This window comes from Micropterus dolomieu, linkage group LG18, assembly GCF_021292245.1.
Source record: "Micropterus dolomieu isolate WLL.071019.BEF.003 ecotype Adirondacks linkage group LG18, ASM2129224v1, whole genome shotgun sequence".
NCBI lineage: Eukaryota > Metazoa > Chordata > Actinopteri > Centrarchiformes > Centrarchidae > Micropterus > Micropterus dolomieu.
This window is the reverse complement of record NC_060167.1, coordinates 20713983-20732952: the sequence shown is the minus strand read 5'-3', so window position 1 is coordinate 20732952 and position 18970 is coordinate 20713983. Positions and strand designations below refer to the sequence as shown.

Genomic DNA, 18970 nt, shown 5'->3' with positions numbered 1-18970 from the left:
GTATGTATCTCACATCAGCTGCATTGCAGACCTGTAGGCCATCTTCCCCGGACAAATATATAGAACATGGAGATTTTCATTTGCAGTTCTGTCTGCTATCAGGCCACACCTGCATTGTTTTCCCCTTAGAGGCTTGCGCACACATCCTCTCACCTCGTCTGACTTGGCCTGATCTTTGGCAGCATCTTTCTTCTTTGTTGCACCTTTAAGAAAGTACAATCCATTAAAGATACAGATATTAGCCTACTGGTGAGTTGGAAAATGTATAGGCCTACCTGTTTTTTGGGGCTTCTTGGCACCATCCTTTGCTGCTTTGGGAACCTTTTGAACATTGGGATCGGTGTTCTCAGTTTTTGCATCTTTGACTTTTGGTGCAAGCTTAAGACAGGACAAAAAACCCGATGAACGTAGTTATTGGACCCGCTTTGATAAAGCTATAGTCTTAACTTACCCTGAATTTTCCCATTGCGCCTGTAGTGACACTGGAGTTTGCTGGCCGCACCAATGTGCCAGTCTCGATTCCCTTTTTCAAGGCTCTGCGGACCAAGTGCTTCAACCTCACCAAATCCACCGAGGGGTATTTCTGTTTAATGTAGTTTTGTATGGCTTGGGATGAAACCCCTTTGCGCGAGTCCAACTCTTTAAGTGCTTCTTTCACCATAATCGCTGTGGAGGGGTGAGTTGCAAGTTTGCGCAGAGCCGCAGCATCTACAGAAAAAATAAAAAATAAGTAAGTGCGCACAAAAGTGACTCCGTTTATACATGCGGAAACAAGGTGATGGGTTTAACATTCAACCGCTTGGGAAAGTTTGATAGTTCTAAAAATGGCCTCAGTCACATTGACATCGTTTGCACTCAGACCTGATTTTTTGTCTTCCACCGCGGCATCACTGGAGGACGACACAGGAGGTTCTGCAGAGTCCGCTGCTGTCTTTTAGGAGGCATCGCTGATAAACCAATAGAAATAAACAAGACGCTAAAGCTGCTATGTGAAGTCTAAAATTACGGTAGTCTTTGTCTGCAAGTCCAGCGTCTCTGTCTTTATGCAGATGCTTCCAGTAAAATGAGACCAGGTGAATCAAATTGCATCAGGTGCAATTCATTAGGGTCTATTAATTAAAGGCATCGGGGATCGTGGCGCAAAGCTTTATCCACCGTCTGAAAAACTGTACAAAACAAACAAATAAAAACCACTAAAATAATCAGGCATGATGTGCGCAAAACGCTCAGAGTCAGATGGTTTTCTATTCTTAGAGCTCAAATGCAGCTTTGCAGATGGGGTCTCTCTCTCTCTCTCTCTCTCTCTCTCTCTCTCTCTCTCGCTATATATATATGTGAAGCCTTCACAGGGGTTTCAGTGTTCTGTGGTCAGCCTTATAAACCGCTGAACTTAATGTAGACACAATTATCAAAAACACCCGTGCAGCCTTGCATAGACTGACGTCTTCAAAACAGGCTATTCAGTGATAGTAGGAGGCCTCCATTTGATTAATAGCCTACTTGACCTTGCATTCATTCGTTTTGTCAGTGAAATGTTTCTGAACGTAACACTAGCAGTCTATCTGGGATTACTGTGAATTGTATTTATTTTGATAAATACTTTTCATGCCTTTTTTCTCAATCATAACTGTCAGTTTCATAATACAGCCAAACATTTATTCACATAAGATGTATTATAAAGAAACAATATTTCTAAATCAGCAATAATACTATTTCCCTACAGTTTTTCCTCTTCACAAGAAAGCAGCAAATATATAGCCCATGACTTATTACTGGCTATTGTCCTTTGAAAAACCTATTGGATAAATTTGACCTGCTTGTTTTTACTCTTCAAGTGTGTCTTTCCCACTGCAACTACACATTTGGTGGGCTTGTAACTCTTCATGACATGGTATTTGGACTCGTACATCTCACATCTTATGGCTCATTTGCTGTATTCTGCAACACTTCAAGGGTGAACACCTGCAGTTTGTCATCCTTGTGTGTGAGTTAAACCTCTTAAACCAATTTTTTTTTTTTTTTGTGATCAACATTTTTATTGATGTGAATGGGAGGGGTGATAATACAGACATATCCAAGGTCATCCATTACAGCAGTAGAATGAAAAGACATATTACAAGAACATTAAAATTATCTTACAGTAAAATAATTGGGCAGGTTTATAATAAAGTTATTCAGCTACTGACTCTCTTCCAAAAAATTATATTAGATGCTGGTTGAGCCTTGTTAAGTCATGCAGTATTATGTTCCAGACTGACAATGTTGATAAAGCTGTGCACCCAGAACGATTTCATACACACATCAGTGGAAAAACAGTGCTCAAGAATTGTTTTCTTTTCAGAGGTAAACCCTGCAAATACTATTTAATACTGAAATTGCTTCACAGTAACATCAGTTATCATTAATGAGCTAAAAATCAGGATTATGAACATACAGTAAGAGATTTCAAATATATCTGATAAAGCAGAGTTTACATGGTTGCAAAACTTAGCTATAACAGGACAGTTCCAAAACATGTAGAAACTGTTTGAGATGAGGTACTGTTGCATATATGACATTCATAGCGTCTGTAATCTCATCTGAAATCTATTATAGGGTGTAGTGTATGCTCTGTGAATGGTTTTAAAGTGAATTAATTAGTGTTCCAGATTATATCAAGATTGGACCACACTCTGTCCCAATCTAGAGTTACATTCAAACTTCCCAGCTCCCCTCAATTTAGAGCAACGATTACAGCTTATAACTCATGGAAGAAATGGGGGAGCTTCGAAAGAAGTAGACTGAGGCTAGAGTCAGTGCATCAAAAACCGCCACACACAGACATGTCCAGGAAATAAGCTACAAGTGTGACCAGAGACAACGTCAGAGGTGTCTTACCTGGGCTATGGAGAAAAAGAACTGGACTGTTGCTCAGTGGTCCAAAGTGCTTTTTTTCAGATGAAAGTAAATTTTCTGGAGGACGAGTGGATTTGTCCACTGTTTTATCAAGTCCAGAGTCATAGCAGGCGTCTACAAGGAGATTTTAGAGCACTTCATGCATCCATCTGCTGACAAGCTTTATGGAGGTGCTGATTTCCTTTTCCAGCAGGACTTGGCGCCTGCACACATGGCCAAAACGACGAGGAACTGGTTTGCTGATCATGGTGTTACTGTACTTGGTTGGTCAGCCAACACACCTGACCTGAACCCCAAAGAGAATCTATGTGTTATTGTCAAGAGGACAGTGAGAGACACCAGACTAACAATACAGATGAGCTGAAGGCCTGTATCAAAGCAAACTGGGCTTCCATAAGACCTCAGCTGTGCCACAGGCTGATTGCCTCCATGCCATGCCGCATTGATGCAGTAGTTCGTGCAAAATGAGCCCTGACCAAGTACTGAGTGTGTAATGAACCCTTTTCATAACTTTTCAGAAGGTCTAGATTTCTGTATTATAACTTCTTCATTCTAATATTTTGAAATATGAATTTTTGATTTTCATGAGCTGTAAGCCGTAATCATCAAGATTAAAACAGAACAAGGCCTGAAATATTTCACATTGTGTGTAATTAATCTAGAATATATTGAAGTTTCTCTTTTTGATGTATGGAAAAAATGAACTTTTCCACAATATTCTAATTTTCTGAGATGGACCTGTATTGTGGACACAGGCGATTTGCCCAATAGTGGTCCAAACCTTTGTTAACATGGGATGTGCTCTTATCTTCTTTTATAGTACTAATAGGCTACGTTTACACTTGCAAGCATCAAATTAAAGCCATCCTACAAATGATTCTAAAGGCACACATTTTTGTTGAGACAATCACATTAAAAATGGATGCTGTCTACATGTTGCTGTCTTCATTTGGAAGTTCCTTGAGTTGGATCTGTAGGGCAATTGCTGTCTGCACAGTGATTTTTTGATACCACCACTGGGGAGCGCCAAAATTTAATATTTTCAAATTCTACACGGTGGATTTTAAAGAAACATGGAACTGCTAGGAGGGAAGTTTCAAATCATTAGTAGATCCAAAGGTCCAGTGGTTCCCAATTCCAGAAGCCAAGGCCCTAAGCAGTAATGATAATACATGAAGCTGTTTAAATTTAGACCCCAGTCTCAGGAGAATAATATAAATGTTTGCAACTGAAAGCTGTCAGGTGGATTAAACAGAATCTACTATCATTGTGAAAATACACTCATTTTTCGGTAGTAAATGTCATTAAATAGACAACTGCAACTCATGTAGTGAATAATTCTGTCTTCACAGTTGGTATGCCAAATATTTATTATTAAATTACCCGTCACTGTAAATACGTTCACCATGATGATGCTCATACTCTTTAGCCTGTTGACCCATTGATAAACAGGTATACTGAGTTATAGGACAAATAACACCAACAAATAAATAAAATAAATAAAAGCTATGATGTGTTAACAAAAGAAGATAATTTAGGTATTTAGGTAGAGGGAATTATTGGGCTTCTGTAAATAACATCATAGAGTACGGTCTAGACCTGCTCTTTTATGAAAAGCGCTGTGAGATAACTGTTGTTGTGATTTGACGCTATATAAATAAAATTGAATTGAACTGAATAAGCTGCATCACTTTCATGTGTCACTGTAATTTATTAATTCTCACATAAAAGTGTAATTATTTAAATAAGGTAAACTGGTAGAGGCAGGCCAAAAGCCGACAAGATGCAGGACATAACAGTCTCTGGATAAGTTCCACACACACTGGGAGCAGGACAAGAGGGAGTGTCTGAGACGAAGCAGGGACACAGAGCAGGTGTCACTATGCATACAATGCAGACCAGAGGATTGATCCCCAACATGGTTGGGAGTTTCCCCGCTATCTAAAAATCAGTAAGACAAACTAAGCTCCCCCTAGTCTTCATGTGGCTAGTTGTGGTGGATATTTACGCACTAGAGACCGCTAGATCAGGGTAGCGAATGGCGAAGCAGCAGCACTCCCGAAACCACGGACATGCTCCCACCAGATCAGAGAGAGGGGACATCAGTAACAACAGTAACGACAAGGAAAACAGTAAATTTCCTATCACTACACAGTTAAACACCCCACCAGGACAGTGTCGTGACAAGAACTAGCTGCATCCGACTGAAAGCACTCGAAAAGCTTTTTGACAAAAAAATTAAAATAAACTGTGTTTCTTTAATCGTTCTCATTTATTTAATTTATTTTTACCACTAAAAACGATATTTTTCAGAATGCTGTTATGACTTTATTTTACCTGAAATTTTGACCTAATAACATTTTTTTATTGCCTGTGTGTGAAGGGGTTGTAATCTGACATAAAAATGAATCGCTCCACATTTGCTTTTTACCATTACATCATTTCTTGCAGGCTTTGACACTTTGACATAACAGTGGTACAGAGAAAAGTAACATGGGTTGCATTAGTTGGTGAAGTAATGTGAAAGCGATATAACTTTGCACCAGACAACATTAGCAACTACTCGGCGTTAGTCGACGAGCTAACGCTATCTAACTTGAGCCAACTGAAGCACAAAATCAAAATATGTTTTACATGCTTTGTAGTAATGTTAGCTTACCTATCCAATAGGATGAAAGCCAACTCTGGGTCTGTTTTTATACCCAAAACAAAGAGGAGGTTTCTCCATGATTCAAAAGCCCTGCCTATGTTGATCCGTGTTTTCGTCCGAAGTCGATCCGATTCACATTAGGCGTGACGAGCTTCAGCAGATAAAACTTTTTTTTGTTTTTTTATCCTTATGTGGAGTTTGTGTTGCAGTCTGTGTTGTGCTGGGAGCAGGTCGTTTCTTAGTGTTAGCAGACTCCATGTCGTAAGTTGCAGTGTCGTCGCTGCTCAGTAATGCTGGTAATTTGAAATAAACTTTAGATTTCAGAGGTGAATGGTCAGGACAAAATGGCAATAGCTGCATGTTCACTCAGAGCTGACCATGAACATTCAGGTGTGAGAAGTTTTGTGAAAAAGTGATGAACTAATTTTATTTTCTGAACCAGTCAACCAACACTGTGTTTAATTTGATCTAAATATATGTGGATGTCAAGTGGTTGTGTTTCTGTAGTCTGTCAGTGTGATTCAGCTCTGATGCTAGCTGTGGTTTTCCTGAGAGCAAGTTCTGCAAAATGACACTTAAGTAGATGTAGTGAGACACAAGAGTATTTTCTGTGATTCTGAACAACAGTTTCAGTACTCAGCTTCCTCATGGCCGGACGCCTGTTGTTCGTCATCCTCATGTGTAAGTTAAACCTTTTATAGATTTGTTCATTATTAATGTGGATTATCATAAACCAATGCAGGTTCACACTTGCAAACAGGACATTAATATAACAAAAATAATATAGGTTATATCAGACATTATGTATCAGCATATTAAACCACACCACACTATTAATTACTTTTTTATGGCTGGTGATATTATCATATTAATGCAATTATTCAGTTTTGGATTGAACACATGTTTACCCCTACATGTTCAGCTCTTCTTCCACCTAAACTGGTAGTGAATTCACCTGTGATCACAGAGACATCCTCCATCGCCACACACAGTGAGTGAATGTTTCTCCCATTCTTTGATATATTATTGACGAACATATTGTTTTAGTGCAACACAACTCTGTGATGTGAAGTCATATTTCAGTTTTTTTGAAGGGACTGAATAAATAAGAAAAATGATAATTAAACTTACCTTCGAATTTAGTATTTTTACAGTTTTGTCAGTTTGAAGATTTTTCGTTGTCAGATTCCTCTTTATTGATGAGTGTTGTAGCATCCCCGGCTGAATGATGGTCTACGCTTTTACTGATGGTTCACAATGCCTTTATTCAGGGGAAAAGAGGACGATACTGTAGCTCCAAAAACCTGAATACATCTTGAACACACCGTAAAAGCTACGAAAGAAAAAATAAAAATAAAAGCGTTACTCTCCTTTTATATTCCAATCATGAAATATCCCCCTTTTAACCTGTTAGCTTAGTGACAACCTCTGATAAGAGTGCTATAAGTAATCATAATAAACTTAATAATGAAATATTTAATAACAGTATTTTAAGTCACATATGCAGCTTTAACCTTATTTAACCGTATGTTACAGTTACTGTAAAACACTTCTTTACACTGTAATACCAAGCAAACTCTATCGGGATAATTGCCCTTTAAGGCCGATAGAATTGCCTTTATTGAGGTAAAATAGCACACAATAGCATATCTTGCTAGCTTAAACACAATAACATAAAACTCTACAAACAAAAAGATTGATTGCCGTTCACATTTCTTCTCCTTAAGCAGACAAACTTCTACCCGCGGACACACTTTACTATCTACCGTACCGTTTTCTCTTAACCGGCAAGACGCCTTCAAAATAAAAGCCCTGACATTAAAATTTAAAAATAGCGGGCCAAATAATGACCTAACTTCAGAAGATGGTATGAGGTATGATATGAATAAGTATATAAAACAACCACTATTTCAAAGATGCTGAGATTAATAAAGGTAATTTACAAGTGTTAATGTTTCTTACAGTGTAATTTACACTCACCTTATATGACACAAAATTTTTACTTGATAATTGTAAAACATGATGCTTGAGGAGTGACAGTAGGACGTCTGAATGTGAACACTATTGTTTGAAATTGTTGTTACACTGCTACAACATACTTGATAGCAGAATAGCACATTGTATTTAGTGACTTTTCATTCATCTTTTGTAGGCCAAAAACCAGTGTTGAGTCTGAGTCATCATCCTGGTGAACTTGTAATCTTCGCTTGCTCTCTGCCTGGATCTGCTGATAATGATACGAGATGTAACCTGTACTTTGGAGAAGAAAGTCGTCCAGTTGTAACAACAACCATCTGGGGGAAAAGCAACTCAAAAACCAATCAGAAGTTCTGTCCGTTTACTGTCACAATTGATGATTTGCGAAGATATCTACATTCAGTTCAACAAAGCTATTCCACCTGTGATTACAGTTTAGGAGGTGAACCCAACTCCTTGTCTCCTCGTAGTGATGGATACAGACTGAATGGTAAGTCTACAAAGACATGAAAACACATGCTATAATGAGTTCACTGTGTGTAACACAATACTTCCTTTGAATTAATGATTGTATACAATTGAATTCCCTCTGAATGTGTATGTTCAGCTCTCATTTCAATTTTGGTTAATTTTCATGGGTTTCAGATTGAGGGTTAAAGCAGCAGTTAAAATTAAACAAGACAGCGGATGCTTAGGAGGTATAATGTTTATGTGATGGCATACTAACTAGGGCTGTCCCCGACTAAGGATTTACATAGTCGAATCAGAATCGTCAAGTCCTGCCTGTAGTCGACTGATAATCGAATCATGCCTGTTTTTGTGCGCGCCGATTCCGGGGGGGGGGTTACACGCGGTAGCTCCACTTTAATCTTGAGAACCTGCAGAGCTGCGGTTCTATTTCGTGTTGGCTTTGCCCTCTAAGGCTATCGCTATTGGGTTTACCCCTTCCGCGCACCTGCGCGGCACTGAGAATTTTAGTCTACGCCCACCAAAAGTGTGGGCCTCTCCTACGTCTGCCCCTTATATACAACAGTGAGACCCAGCTTTCGGCTCCCAAATGCCTTTTCTTCAGCACTGAGAACCAAGGTCCAGTGAGGCCTTCAACTTAGAGGGCTGCGCCTATCCTCATAGAATCCGGGTTACAGTACATAACCGCCGTTCTATTTCGTATAGGCTTCAACCTCTAAGGCTATCGCTATAGGGTTAGTGGCGAAGCAGGATGAGTCAAAGCCTCACTGGCCCATACGTTACCACCAAGCACAACTCACCTCCCCAGAGCCATAATGAGCAACCCAGTCGCCCGCTGACCGCAGCATTGGTGTCGGCGTGTGTGTGAGTACCCCCCTAAGGAAACACTCCACCAGGGGGTGGGAGAGCACAGTCCTTTCCCTGGAGCCCTCGCGACAGGACGAAATGGCAGCCCTGTAGGTTTTAACCGTACTGAACGCCAGCCCCCTGTCCATGAGCAACTGGAGGAACTACTGTCGTGGACAGGCGACCGGGTCCGTCCCCTGGTCCAGACACCAGCGTTGGAAAGCCAACCACTTAGAGGAGTGAGAGGACTGAGTGGAGGCCTGGTGGGGGGGCCCTGGTGGAGTGGGCCGCATCGTGAGAGACCTTCACACACAGTCAGAGGGGTCTGTTGGGTGTCCCCCCGTGTGTTGGGGGAGGGACCACACGAGGTAGAATATTCGCCCTTGTGGGTCCCCTTCCGTACCGCATACCCGGTGGGGGGAGGAAGGCAGAGGCAGACATAGTCACCGGGGCACAAGGTGGGGTAGCCACACCCGTGAGCCCGTAACCATGCCTCTCCCCCAACAAGGGGGGGAGGGCAGGGACAGACAACAGAGGAAATGGTCTGCCTGCGACGTCGGAGCCACGCTGCATGAAGGCCGCATGGCCAGCTGCAGCCAGTCCATGCAGTGTGTCGGCAGCCGCTGACTTCGTAGAGACTGTAGGAGAGAGGATGTGCAGCTTTGCAGCAAGCCCAGACTGCTTGTTAGCCATTTGCCTAATTGTGTGTAATGTGTGGAGCGGCGATAGGATAACACTACAGGCAGGGTGGTGTGTAGTGCTATCCTGTCTGCATGAAGTGTAATGACCGCTTCAAGGGCTCATTTGACACAGCCTGGCTTCTGTGAACCAAGGGGGCTACCCCTAGTAGCGCCGAGGTCGGCGTCATCGGAGGTCGGAACAGGGAAAGCGAGGAGCCGTGCGGAGACCCGATATTGGGAAGAGTGGAGCAATCCAACCCCCGCTCTTCCGTCAACAGCAGGGCTTCGTCCAGAGAACGAGTGGACCGCCACACCTCCTCGTCCTGAATGGCAAAGCTAACTGCCCGGCGCCGCCACTCTTTGGGGGGAGAAGGGCGCAGAACGGGCAGTGCGAACTGAGAGTGAGTGCTTGGCCGGCGTCCTACGGTCCGAGGCACGCCTCGCAGCGGGGACAGAGATCACCCAGCACGATGTAGCCCGTGTGGCCGGCTTGCTGGAAAATATAGTTCTTCTTGTTTTCCGGTTGAAAAGTCTTTTTAGACAAATCTTCTGCTCTTTAGACAGCTCAGTGCTGAAGAAAAATGCAAGCTGGGTCTCACTGTTGTATATATACAAGGTGCGGACGTAGAAGAGGCCGACGCTGTGGATGTGTGTAGACTAAAACTCTCAGTTCCGCGCAGGTGCGCGGAAGGGGTAAACCTTGTACCAGTTATTTTCTGGTACAGTAAAGAAGGACACTTCAAGAGAGGTCACTTAACAAGAGCTTCTTCTGCAGCTGTCGCTTCTATTTGTTGGAGCGCAGTGTGGACGTACACATTTAGGCTCTCAGAGCTTTCCACCGGGCTCAGTGATCGACAGTCTGAACATTTTCCGGTTTCGCCCCCAATTCCGAATAAACTGTCACATGTGGTAAATGGCCTGTATTTGTATAGCACCTTTCTAGTCTTTTCGACTACTCAAAGTGCTTTACACTACATCACATTCACCCACCTATGAGCAGAGACCCAACTGTTTATCAGAAACAGAAATTAACTCATTCACACACTGATGGCTCAGCCACCAGGAGAAATTTTGGGTTCCCAACCTTCCTTTAAGGGGACGACCGTTCTACCCTGAGTCAAAGCCGCCCACTTATGCCACTTCAACACTTCCATAATTAAGGTCTATCTGAAAGTCTGTCTGGTTTACATGTGCATGTGTTTCGTCCACTGCATAGAAATCTGCAGCTACTCTGTGAGCTGGAAAGCTAGCCTACAACAGAACACATGTAGCTGATTTTTAAGCTGCAATACAGTCATTCTCTGGACACTTATGAATACTTAAGTGTTTATTATTAACTTATGAAGTAACTGTTAGCAGCTATGTTTCTTCTTTTTGAGGAGTTTTACATTATTCTAACTTGTGTATATTAAAGTTAATATTACATGATAATATTGGAAAATGTTGAATATTGTAAAACATTTTCAGTGTTGAGCTACCAGTAAAAATTATTAGAAAACATTCAAATTTTGTCAACTTAGTTTTTGTCACATTATTAACACATTCGGGGGGTGGGAAGATGAAAATTAGAAACTTTATTTTGAGTGGCACCCTAACACACACGTTATGCCTACACATGCACACTGACGAACCCAGAGTTAGGGTTACAATTATTTATTCACGCACTTTTAAAAACATTTATTGAAAGTGTTATTTTTTGTACATGTTTATTTACAGCATTAAACGTTGAAATGTATATTGTAATATGCTGTAGATTAACTTATTGGGAGAAAACTGGTAGTTCTATCGGACCCCCATATTGCCAAAAATTGCATGATCCTTGTTTCGCTCTGATAACATTGGCTAATTACAACTTAATAAGCACAAAGTACAGCTGATCAGTTTTGTAGGAACAAAATTAAAAAATTTGATTTGATGATGGTGCTAGAGGAAATATTTAAATGATCACAAAAGTTATTAGAATTCACCATAAGAAGGAAAGTGCATGCTAACATGCAAACAAGAATGTGAACCAAGTTTCAAGGTAACCAATCCAACAGAAGTCAAAACAGACTCCAAACCAGAAAGGTCAGCCTCATGGTGGTGCTATATGAAAAGTCGGATCACCAAAGTCAGGAAGATACACTGTAGAAAAGCAATAGGATCCACAATAATTATTAATGCTTGTTATGTCCTTGCTGAGGGAGACAGCAGTTTAATATGGACCATAATGTTCTCTTCTGGAAATATTTGACAGCTGAGAGCTATTTGTGTGTAATTCTGAATTTAAGCCATGACTTTTGATAATGCCTGAATGCTTGATTAAATACATCAATCAGCTGTAACATTATGTGCTCCCCAGGTAAGCAAATCACATGCACCCGGCCATCCACGTGATGTAATAGAAAACATGATTCATCTGACCAGGCCACCTTCTTCCTTTGCTCTGTGATCCAGTTCTGATGCTCACATGCCCATTGTCGACAGTGAACAGGGGTCAGCATGGTCACCCTGACTGGTTGACAGCTACGCAGCCCCGTACGCAACAAACTGTGATGCACTGTGTTTTCTGATGCCTTTCTATCAGAACCTGCATTAACCTTTTCAGCAGTTTGACCTACTTGTCTGTTGGATTGGACCACACGGGCAGCTTTTCTCCCCCACATGCATCAATAATCCTTGCCCACCCATGACCCTGTCGCTGGTTCACAGCTTTTCCTTCTTTGGACCACTTTGATAAGTACTGACTACTGCAAATCGGGAACACCTCACAAGAGCGGCAGTTTTGGAGATGCTCTGACCCAGTCGTCTAGCCATTACATTTTGGCCCATGTCAAAGTCGCTCAAATTCTCACGCTTGTTCATTTTTCCTCCTTCTACTGCATCAACTTTGAGGACACAATGTTCACTTGCTTCCTAATATATCCCACCCACTGACAGGTGCCATGGTAATGAGATAATCGCTGTTATTCATTTTACCTGTCAGTGGTCATAATGTTATGGCTGATTGGTGCATGCACAAATACAAATTTATTTGTACAACCATAAAATTGACAGGCATAAATCCCTTTCCTTTTCCTGTAGATATTGTGGAAAGTGAATCATTCATGCCCCCCACAAAATCTACAGCCACAGGTAGGACATGCTGTACATCTAAATAGAAATCTAGAACATCATCACATTTCACTAATATAAAATATTGTGTGAATTTCTTCATCAGATTTGCCTGGTGCTTCCACTGTTGTAACTCCTGTAAAACCAGCATCAGGTAACAAAACTATGGATGTGTTAAGTTGAAAGAAAAGAAACAAAGGATTTTCTATTCTATTGCTGCTTACTCAGGTGATAACACAAATACGCTGTCCCACACAGACGTCCACACATAATACTAACAGGTCCAAATCCATCTTCTTTTACTGTAGATATTGTGGAAATAGAGTCACACATGACGCAGACTAAGCCAACATTTACTATGACTACAGGTAGGACGTGCCATACAGTTAAATATAAATATTTTTTAATGTCAGAATATTTTTATTCTGCGCAATGATACATGATTCACATGTTTACATTATTGATCACTGTTTTGTGAAAATAAATGCTCAGGTGCTTTCTTTTTAGTTAATTTGGAAACTGCGTCACACACAACGCAGACTATGTGGACGTTTACCATGACCACAGGTACGACATTATATACAGGTACCATATTTTATATATATATAAATAAATCGAATTCCAGAACATTTCTACAAATCGCTTACTATGTTTGTTATTTTTAAAGTTGTAAAAGTGTTTTATTCACAGGTCTGACTGTTAGCAAGTATCATGCTTCCACTCCTACAACTCCTTCAAAACAAACATCAGGTAGCAGACTTAAATTATTGACAAATGATGTGTGGATTAAGCTGTATCTGAATATTTTTCTTCATTTACCAGGTCTGACTGTTAGACCAAGCATCACTGGTAGCTTTATCTCTACGTCCCTGACACCAGTGAAACCCACACCAGGTGATACAACTACTCAGTTTCTCAGTGATTCACACTGACGTTCCACAGTTTGTTAAGAGCACTTTATGTCTTTATTAGATACTGATATAGGAGAATGACGGTGAGAGATGCAACATAGAAAAAATCTAGAAAGTTGTTGCAGTATTCATTTCAATTTTCAGTGACTTCAACAAACAGTGGCTGACAACTACTAATCTCAGTAGTGCAATTTCTGTGACCTTTGCTGTAGAAACTCAATATTACAGGTGATATTATTCATTACATCAAACCATTGCTGTGAATGTTTTTAATGTTTCTCAATATTTATTTATAGGTCAGACACTTTATAAGCCTAGCTTTACCTCACAAAACCCATCATCAGGTGAGAAAACACTTGTAAAACATATAATTTTTACAAAATGTGCTGACATTATGCAGCCCCTTTGGTTCCTTGAATATAATGAAGTAAGCCATTACTCATTATTACAATAACACCAAATCTCTTTTTCCAAGGATCAATGGGTAGACTCCCATTGAATTAGCAGTCAGAGAAATCAAAGAACCAGATGGACGCTTATTGTTATAAATAAAATATATGTATTCATTAGTAAAGGATTGAGTTGCTACCTATACTGAGAACAAATAGACTGCATTTAGAAGAAAAGATTGCTGTTTAACAATTTCAAGCTAATTTGTCGAACAGCAAAAACGTCCTGTTCTTTCAGTGAGAAATTACATTGTTAGACTAAGGTAATCAGAGGCAGAGTAGGGTGGGTCATCCCTTCATCAGGATTTGCAAATTCATCTTCCAGCAGCCACATTTTTTTGGATGGGTTTAGGATGGTTAAGTCATGACCCACCCTACTCTGCATCTCATTGGCTAGTACTTGTGCCTTCGTTGGTAGTAGGGTGACCAGATGTGAATTGGTGAAATTTGGGACAGGGGAGTTGGAGATGGGTGTGACCTCCAGGTCATTACATTCAGTGTCAACGAACAGTAAAACTGAAGAAAACACGTGAAAGTCAAAACTCATGCTAAAATGTATTATTTTTGTTAATGAACTCAACCGTCTGTCATTAGGAAAAAACACAATGACTGTGTTGTATGAAACAGTGTGTAAGTCATGATCTTTACATACATTCATTTTATTTAATTCATTTCATCAGTGCATTGCCACATCTGTCTTCGCAGCACACGTATCAGTTCTCTCCACTGTGGTTGCCTGCACCTACACTTCCCCTGTACTTGTGATTTCCACTTTCGTCATCTACACTTGAAAACAAAAAGGGCAAAAAGAGCACACATGTTACTTAGCAGCAATAGAAAGCTGAACAGCGCCCATCTTTTTGCAACACCCAAAAAAGTTTCACAATGATCAGTATTTAATGCTTTATTAAGCTATAACTAATAAAAACTTAGATTTAGTCTAATTTCAGGACAAACAGGACAGGAGTCTGGACAACTGCTAAAAATTGTGCACTGTCCCAAATTTTTCAAGACATCTTGTCACCCTAGTTGTTGGATTGGCTGGTTCAGGCGAGACTGGTTAGGGTTTGGGTAACAATACCAGGCTAAACTAATCCGATGTAGAGTAGGGAGGTGAATGCCATTTTGTCTGGGCACTCACTCAAAAGTGGCCAGATCCTTAATTATGTGTAACTTTAAGCCTTAAACAGCTGTCATGAAAAGGAAAATTAGAGATATACAAATAATTAGTTAAAAAATCATACATTGTGATTTCTGGATTTTTTTTTAGATTATGTCTCTCACAGTGGACATGCACCTACGATGACAATTTCAGACCCCTCCATGATTTCTAAGTGGGAGAACTTGCAAAATAGCAGGGTGTTCAAATACTTATTTTCCTCACTGTATATAGCCGCTTAAACACAGAGATTCCGCAATAAACGCGTAAAGAATGTCCACCAATATACCGCATTCGCTCATTCATACTGAACAAAATATTGCGGCGTAATCCTGCAACCATGTGTGCTTTCATGTAGCGCTCCGGCTTTCCAGGTTACCTCCACTGAGTCTGCCTATGCCGCAGCTGCTGGAGCTCATCCGGTCAACCAAAATCTTTGTTTTTTGTACCAGGTTACAAACATGTTTATTTCTGCTGTAAAGTTGGACATTAATGTAGCGGTCTCTGGGGACTGACTTACTTTTGGAGCCATCCTCATGCAAACAGCCAGTCGATGAACTGTAGTTTTTGGCACTTTCTTTGGCTTAATTTTTTTTCAACCCTGAGGTTGCCAGGGGAGAAAATTGGCACCGAATTACCAGGGACCCAATGGGGGGAATGCCACAAAAAGCTAGAGCTGATGCTGGAGCACTAATAGGGACTGTAAGTCATGTCTTTCCCATGCAAGCAAAATTAAGGTACCAAAAAAGAAACTAAAAGAAAGGGAATGAAAACAAACTGAACAAAAACAGCTTTTGACAATTTCTTTCTTCATAAAATAGGTGAGCACAACTGACACAGTTTTAGAATGTTTTAAGTCAATATCAGCGGTAGTCAGCTAGGAATCTAGCTTGGAACATATTTGCATTGTATAACAAATTAATCAGCATCCCATCTATCAGTATTACCTAGCAAAGCTTAACATCATGAAACACATGGCCCTCAGTTTCAGAAATAGCCACAGAGAGTGGAGCAACAGCAGGTCCCTCATCATCTCCTGATAATGTTATTGAGGACATGAGACAAGGTAAGCTCACATTGTGTCAACTAAAAGTAATTCCAAGGATGAATAAAGACTGGAAGGGGGTCGACAGAGACTGCTTATGTATAGGGCCAAGATCTGCAGTTTTAAAGCCAGCTGTTTTGCATAATAATGATGCTTAACCTGAATTAAATGATTCATCATGTTCACAACTTTATTTACCAGTTAAATTTGCACTAGTTACAAATTAAAAAGTTTTTATATGTGTTGTGCATGCCCTTAAGATCTTCAGTAGAGACTGTTTTGTTAGTATTGAAACTAACACTTGTTTTTTGGCCTCATAAACAGAAACATTTTTATGGAAGTTGATAGCAGTTGCGGCTGGTTTTGGAGTAACTGTGGGTGTGATCTTAATGGGACTGGCACTTCTCTGTACCAAAAGAAGAACTGGTAAGAATTTGATTTACAGTATGTGTCAGGCAGTGTTGGGAAGGTTACTTTGGAAATGTAACACGTTACTGATTACAAGTTACCCTATTTAAAATGTAATAGTGATGTAACTATTTCAGTTACTTTAACAAAGTAATGACACATGTAATTACTTTTGGATTACTTTTCTAAATATCTGATGAATGTTAACCGTTTTCCAAAGACAGCTTGAAAGGCAATTTAATTGGCAGATTGGTGGTGCTGCAGAACCAATCAAAAGCATCAGAATATCATCAAACTTTCCTAAATATCTGTGCACATGAAAAGCAACAAAATGAATATTATTCCACATATAGCCTAGCTTTTTACAGAAAATATTCAGATGTAACTCACAATTTAATGATGAACATTTTCAAAACTGTAATTTACTTAGTTTTCCCCAGCAGCTGTAACAGATTATATTCATATTTATTTTGTAATTAAATTACATAACTAAATTACATGTAACTAGTTACTCCAACACTGGTGTCCTGTAAACCTTGAATGCATTTTTGCTTCGTGTTCTTTGTGGGAGGTAGAGCTGAGAGTGTTAGGTCCAATCCCAGTGTCCCCCCTCACAGACTCACAGACTTTGAGGCGCGTTCCCGGGAAGTCCGTGAGGGCTTAGGGCTGTCCCACTGTCAAACAGTTAAGTGCGTGAAGGCCCCTTGCACTCAATCACTTTCCAAGTGACGTCAGTAAAGTCTGTGAGGGTTCAGGGCTTAGGGGGACATTGGGATTGTCCTCTCATTCTGCTTTCTTGTGTAATGAGGACACACTTTTTAAAATTTCTATATAGGACACAAGCCAGTGACACAGGTAATGTACCAACTTAATGGCAACATAATTGTGTTATTCATACATACAATAAACACCATTTATATTTACATTTTTTCATTAGTGTATTGAGGTATGTTTTGCCTTCTCTAGCAGATGACTTTGTGTGCTTGAGAAATCTTGACCATGGAGGATTGGTAATTAAAACATTTATGTCAGATGTAACATTCACATTACCTTAAATAATCAAACATTTGATGATTATGAATTCCTCTCACTTACTCTACTGTATTTCCTGTTATTCTAAGTTACCTGGAGGTAATGATGAAGTCTACAGTGTGATCACTTCAGTAGCTGGTGCTGACTGTTCTCCTGGTGAGCTGCTTTTCACTTCACACCTGAATGTAGCGTACGGCTCTTGTATGGGATGGAGAACAGGTTTTAGTTGTTGGAAACATTTTAACAGTGTGTTCTGTAGTATGACTAATATACTGTAGTTCATTTCAGAAGCTTTTATAATTGTATCACTGAATACGTAAAATATTCATTAAAATTGTTGGTTCTCCTTTCATTTCACAAAAAACCCCACTACCGTTTGTCCCCAAAAGAGGCTTTTGTTTCTACAATATTTAATTACTGAAAACATATTACAGATGTCTAAATTTCGCAGCCATCTTGGTTTGTGGTTCTCTCTTATTCGCAGGTTCTGAGAAATTGAGCAGGCAACAGTCTCAAAATGAGGATGTAAGTGAAACATGTGGCACAGTACTGAATATGTTTGCTATATATGTTTATAGGTGTGACACATTTAAAGAGCTCTTACCGTTAATGTCTTTCTTTTCTAGTCTGACATATACCATGTGTATGCCACCATCTCTGAGGAGCCACCTGCATCAGCCCTGAATGTCATGGTGTACAGCACCCTGCAGGCACATTGAAAAACATTTTGTTATACTGTATAGAGAATTTCTAAAATTGTATTTTATGTTAAATGCCTTGGTTATTTGTCATTTCTCTGTAAGTAAAGCACAGAAACTGTCTGTGTTTCTGCAGTATTGAAATAAAAATAGGCAGTGAACTACTCCACTGCACTGCACTCTGCTGGTGGACTAGAGCCATGACGGTGTCTAAGAGGCTGAATTTTCTAGCTTAATTCTGAGAGTTGGGGCTTTAAAGTGGGGCAAAATAGCCCATTATTGTTTACACATTTTTGTGAACACAAAAGCATATCCCTATTTCTGTCAGTTTGCTTAAGGACAACATTTTCCTTTTATCAGTGAAGTGGCAGGTGACAACAATCTCTGAACTGGTGGTCATCTCAGATGCATTGAAACACATGGAACCGTGTGCTGTGGTCAGATGAGTCCACATTTGTGCTTGTTTTAGGCAAAAACAGATGATAAGCTCTCAATGCCAAAGACCATCCAGATTGTTATCAGCGAAAGGTGCAAAAGCCAGCATCTGTGTTGTGATGTTATGAGGGTGCATCAGTGCCCAAGGCAACCAGTGAGTTGCATGTCACTGGTTGAAAGTACCATTGATGCAGAGGCCTTTACTGGGATTTTAATAGAGACAT

At 40.2% G+C, this 18970-nt stretch overlaps 2 protein-coding genes across 2 annotated transcripts in view; one reads left to right on the top strand and one right to left on the bottom strand.

The window, feature by feature from the left end:
* LOC123986777 (protein B4) overlaps positions 1-1217 on the bottom strand; it is a 3225-nt gene extending 2008 nt beyond the window's left edge. The window contains exons 1-3 of the mRNA XM_046075147.1: positions 862-1217; positions 452-708; positions 276-378 (exon numbers count right to left, since the gene is read on the bottom strand). Of these exons, the coding sequence (XP_045931103.1) occupies positions 276-378; positions 452-661 (313 nt within the window). The 5' untranslated portion in view covers positions 662-708; positions 862-1217. The remainder of the gene's footprint in view (positions 1-275; positions 379-451; positions 709-861) is intronic.
* A 6569-nt stretch (positions 1218-7786) lies between these two features.
* Positions 7787-18332, top strand: LOC123986869 (mucin-2-like). Its single transcript, XM_046075283.1, has 14 exons — positions 7787-8012; positions 12580-12630; positions 12716-12763; positions 12918-12977; positions 13117-13176; positions 13300-13359; positions 13432-13503; positions 13817-13864; positions 16114-16194; positions 16498-16599; positions 17548-17591; positions 17703-17769; positions 18098-18138; positions 18240-18332. Exons 2-14 carry the CDS (start codon positions 12603-12605, stop codon positions 18330-18332), a joined length of 804 nt encoding a protein of 267 aa, XP_045931239.1. The 5' UTR covers positions 7787-8012; positions 12580-12602.
* Positions 18333-18970: the final 638 nt, after the last annotated feature.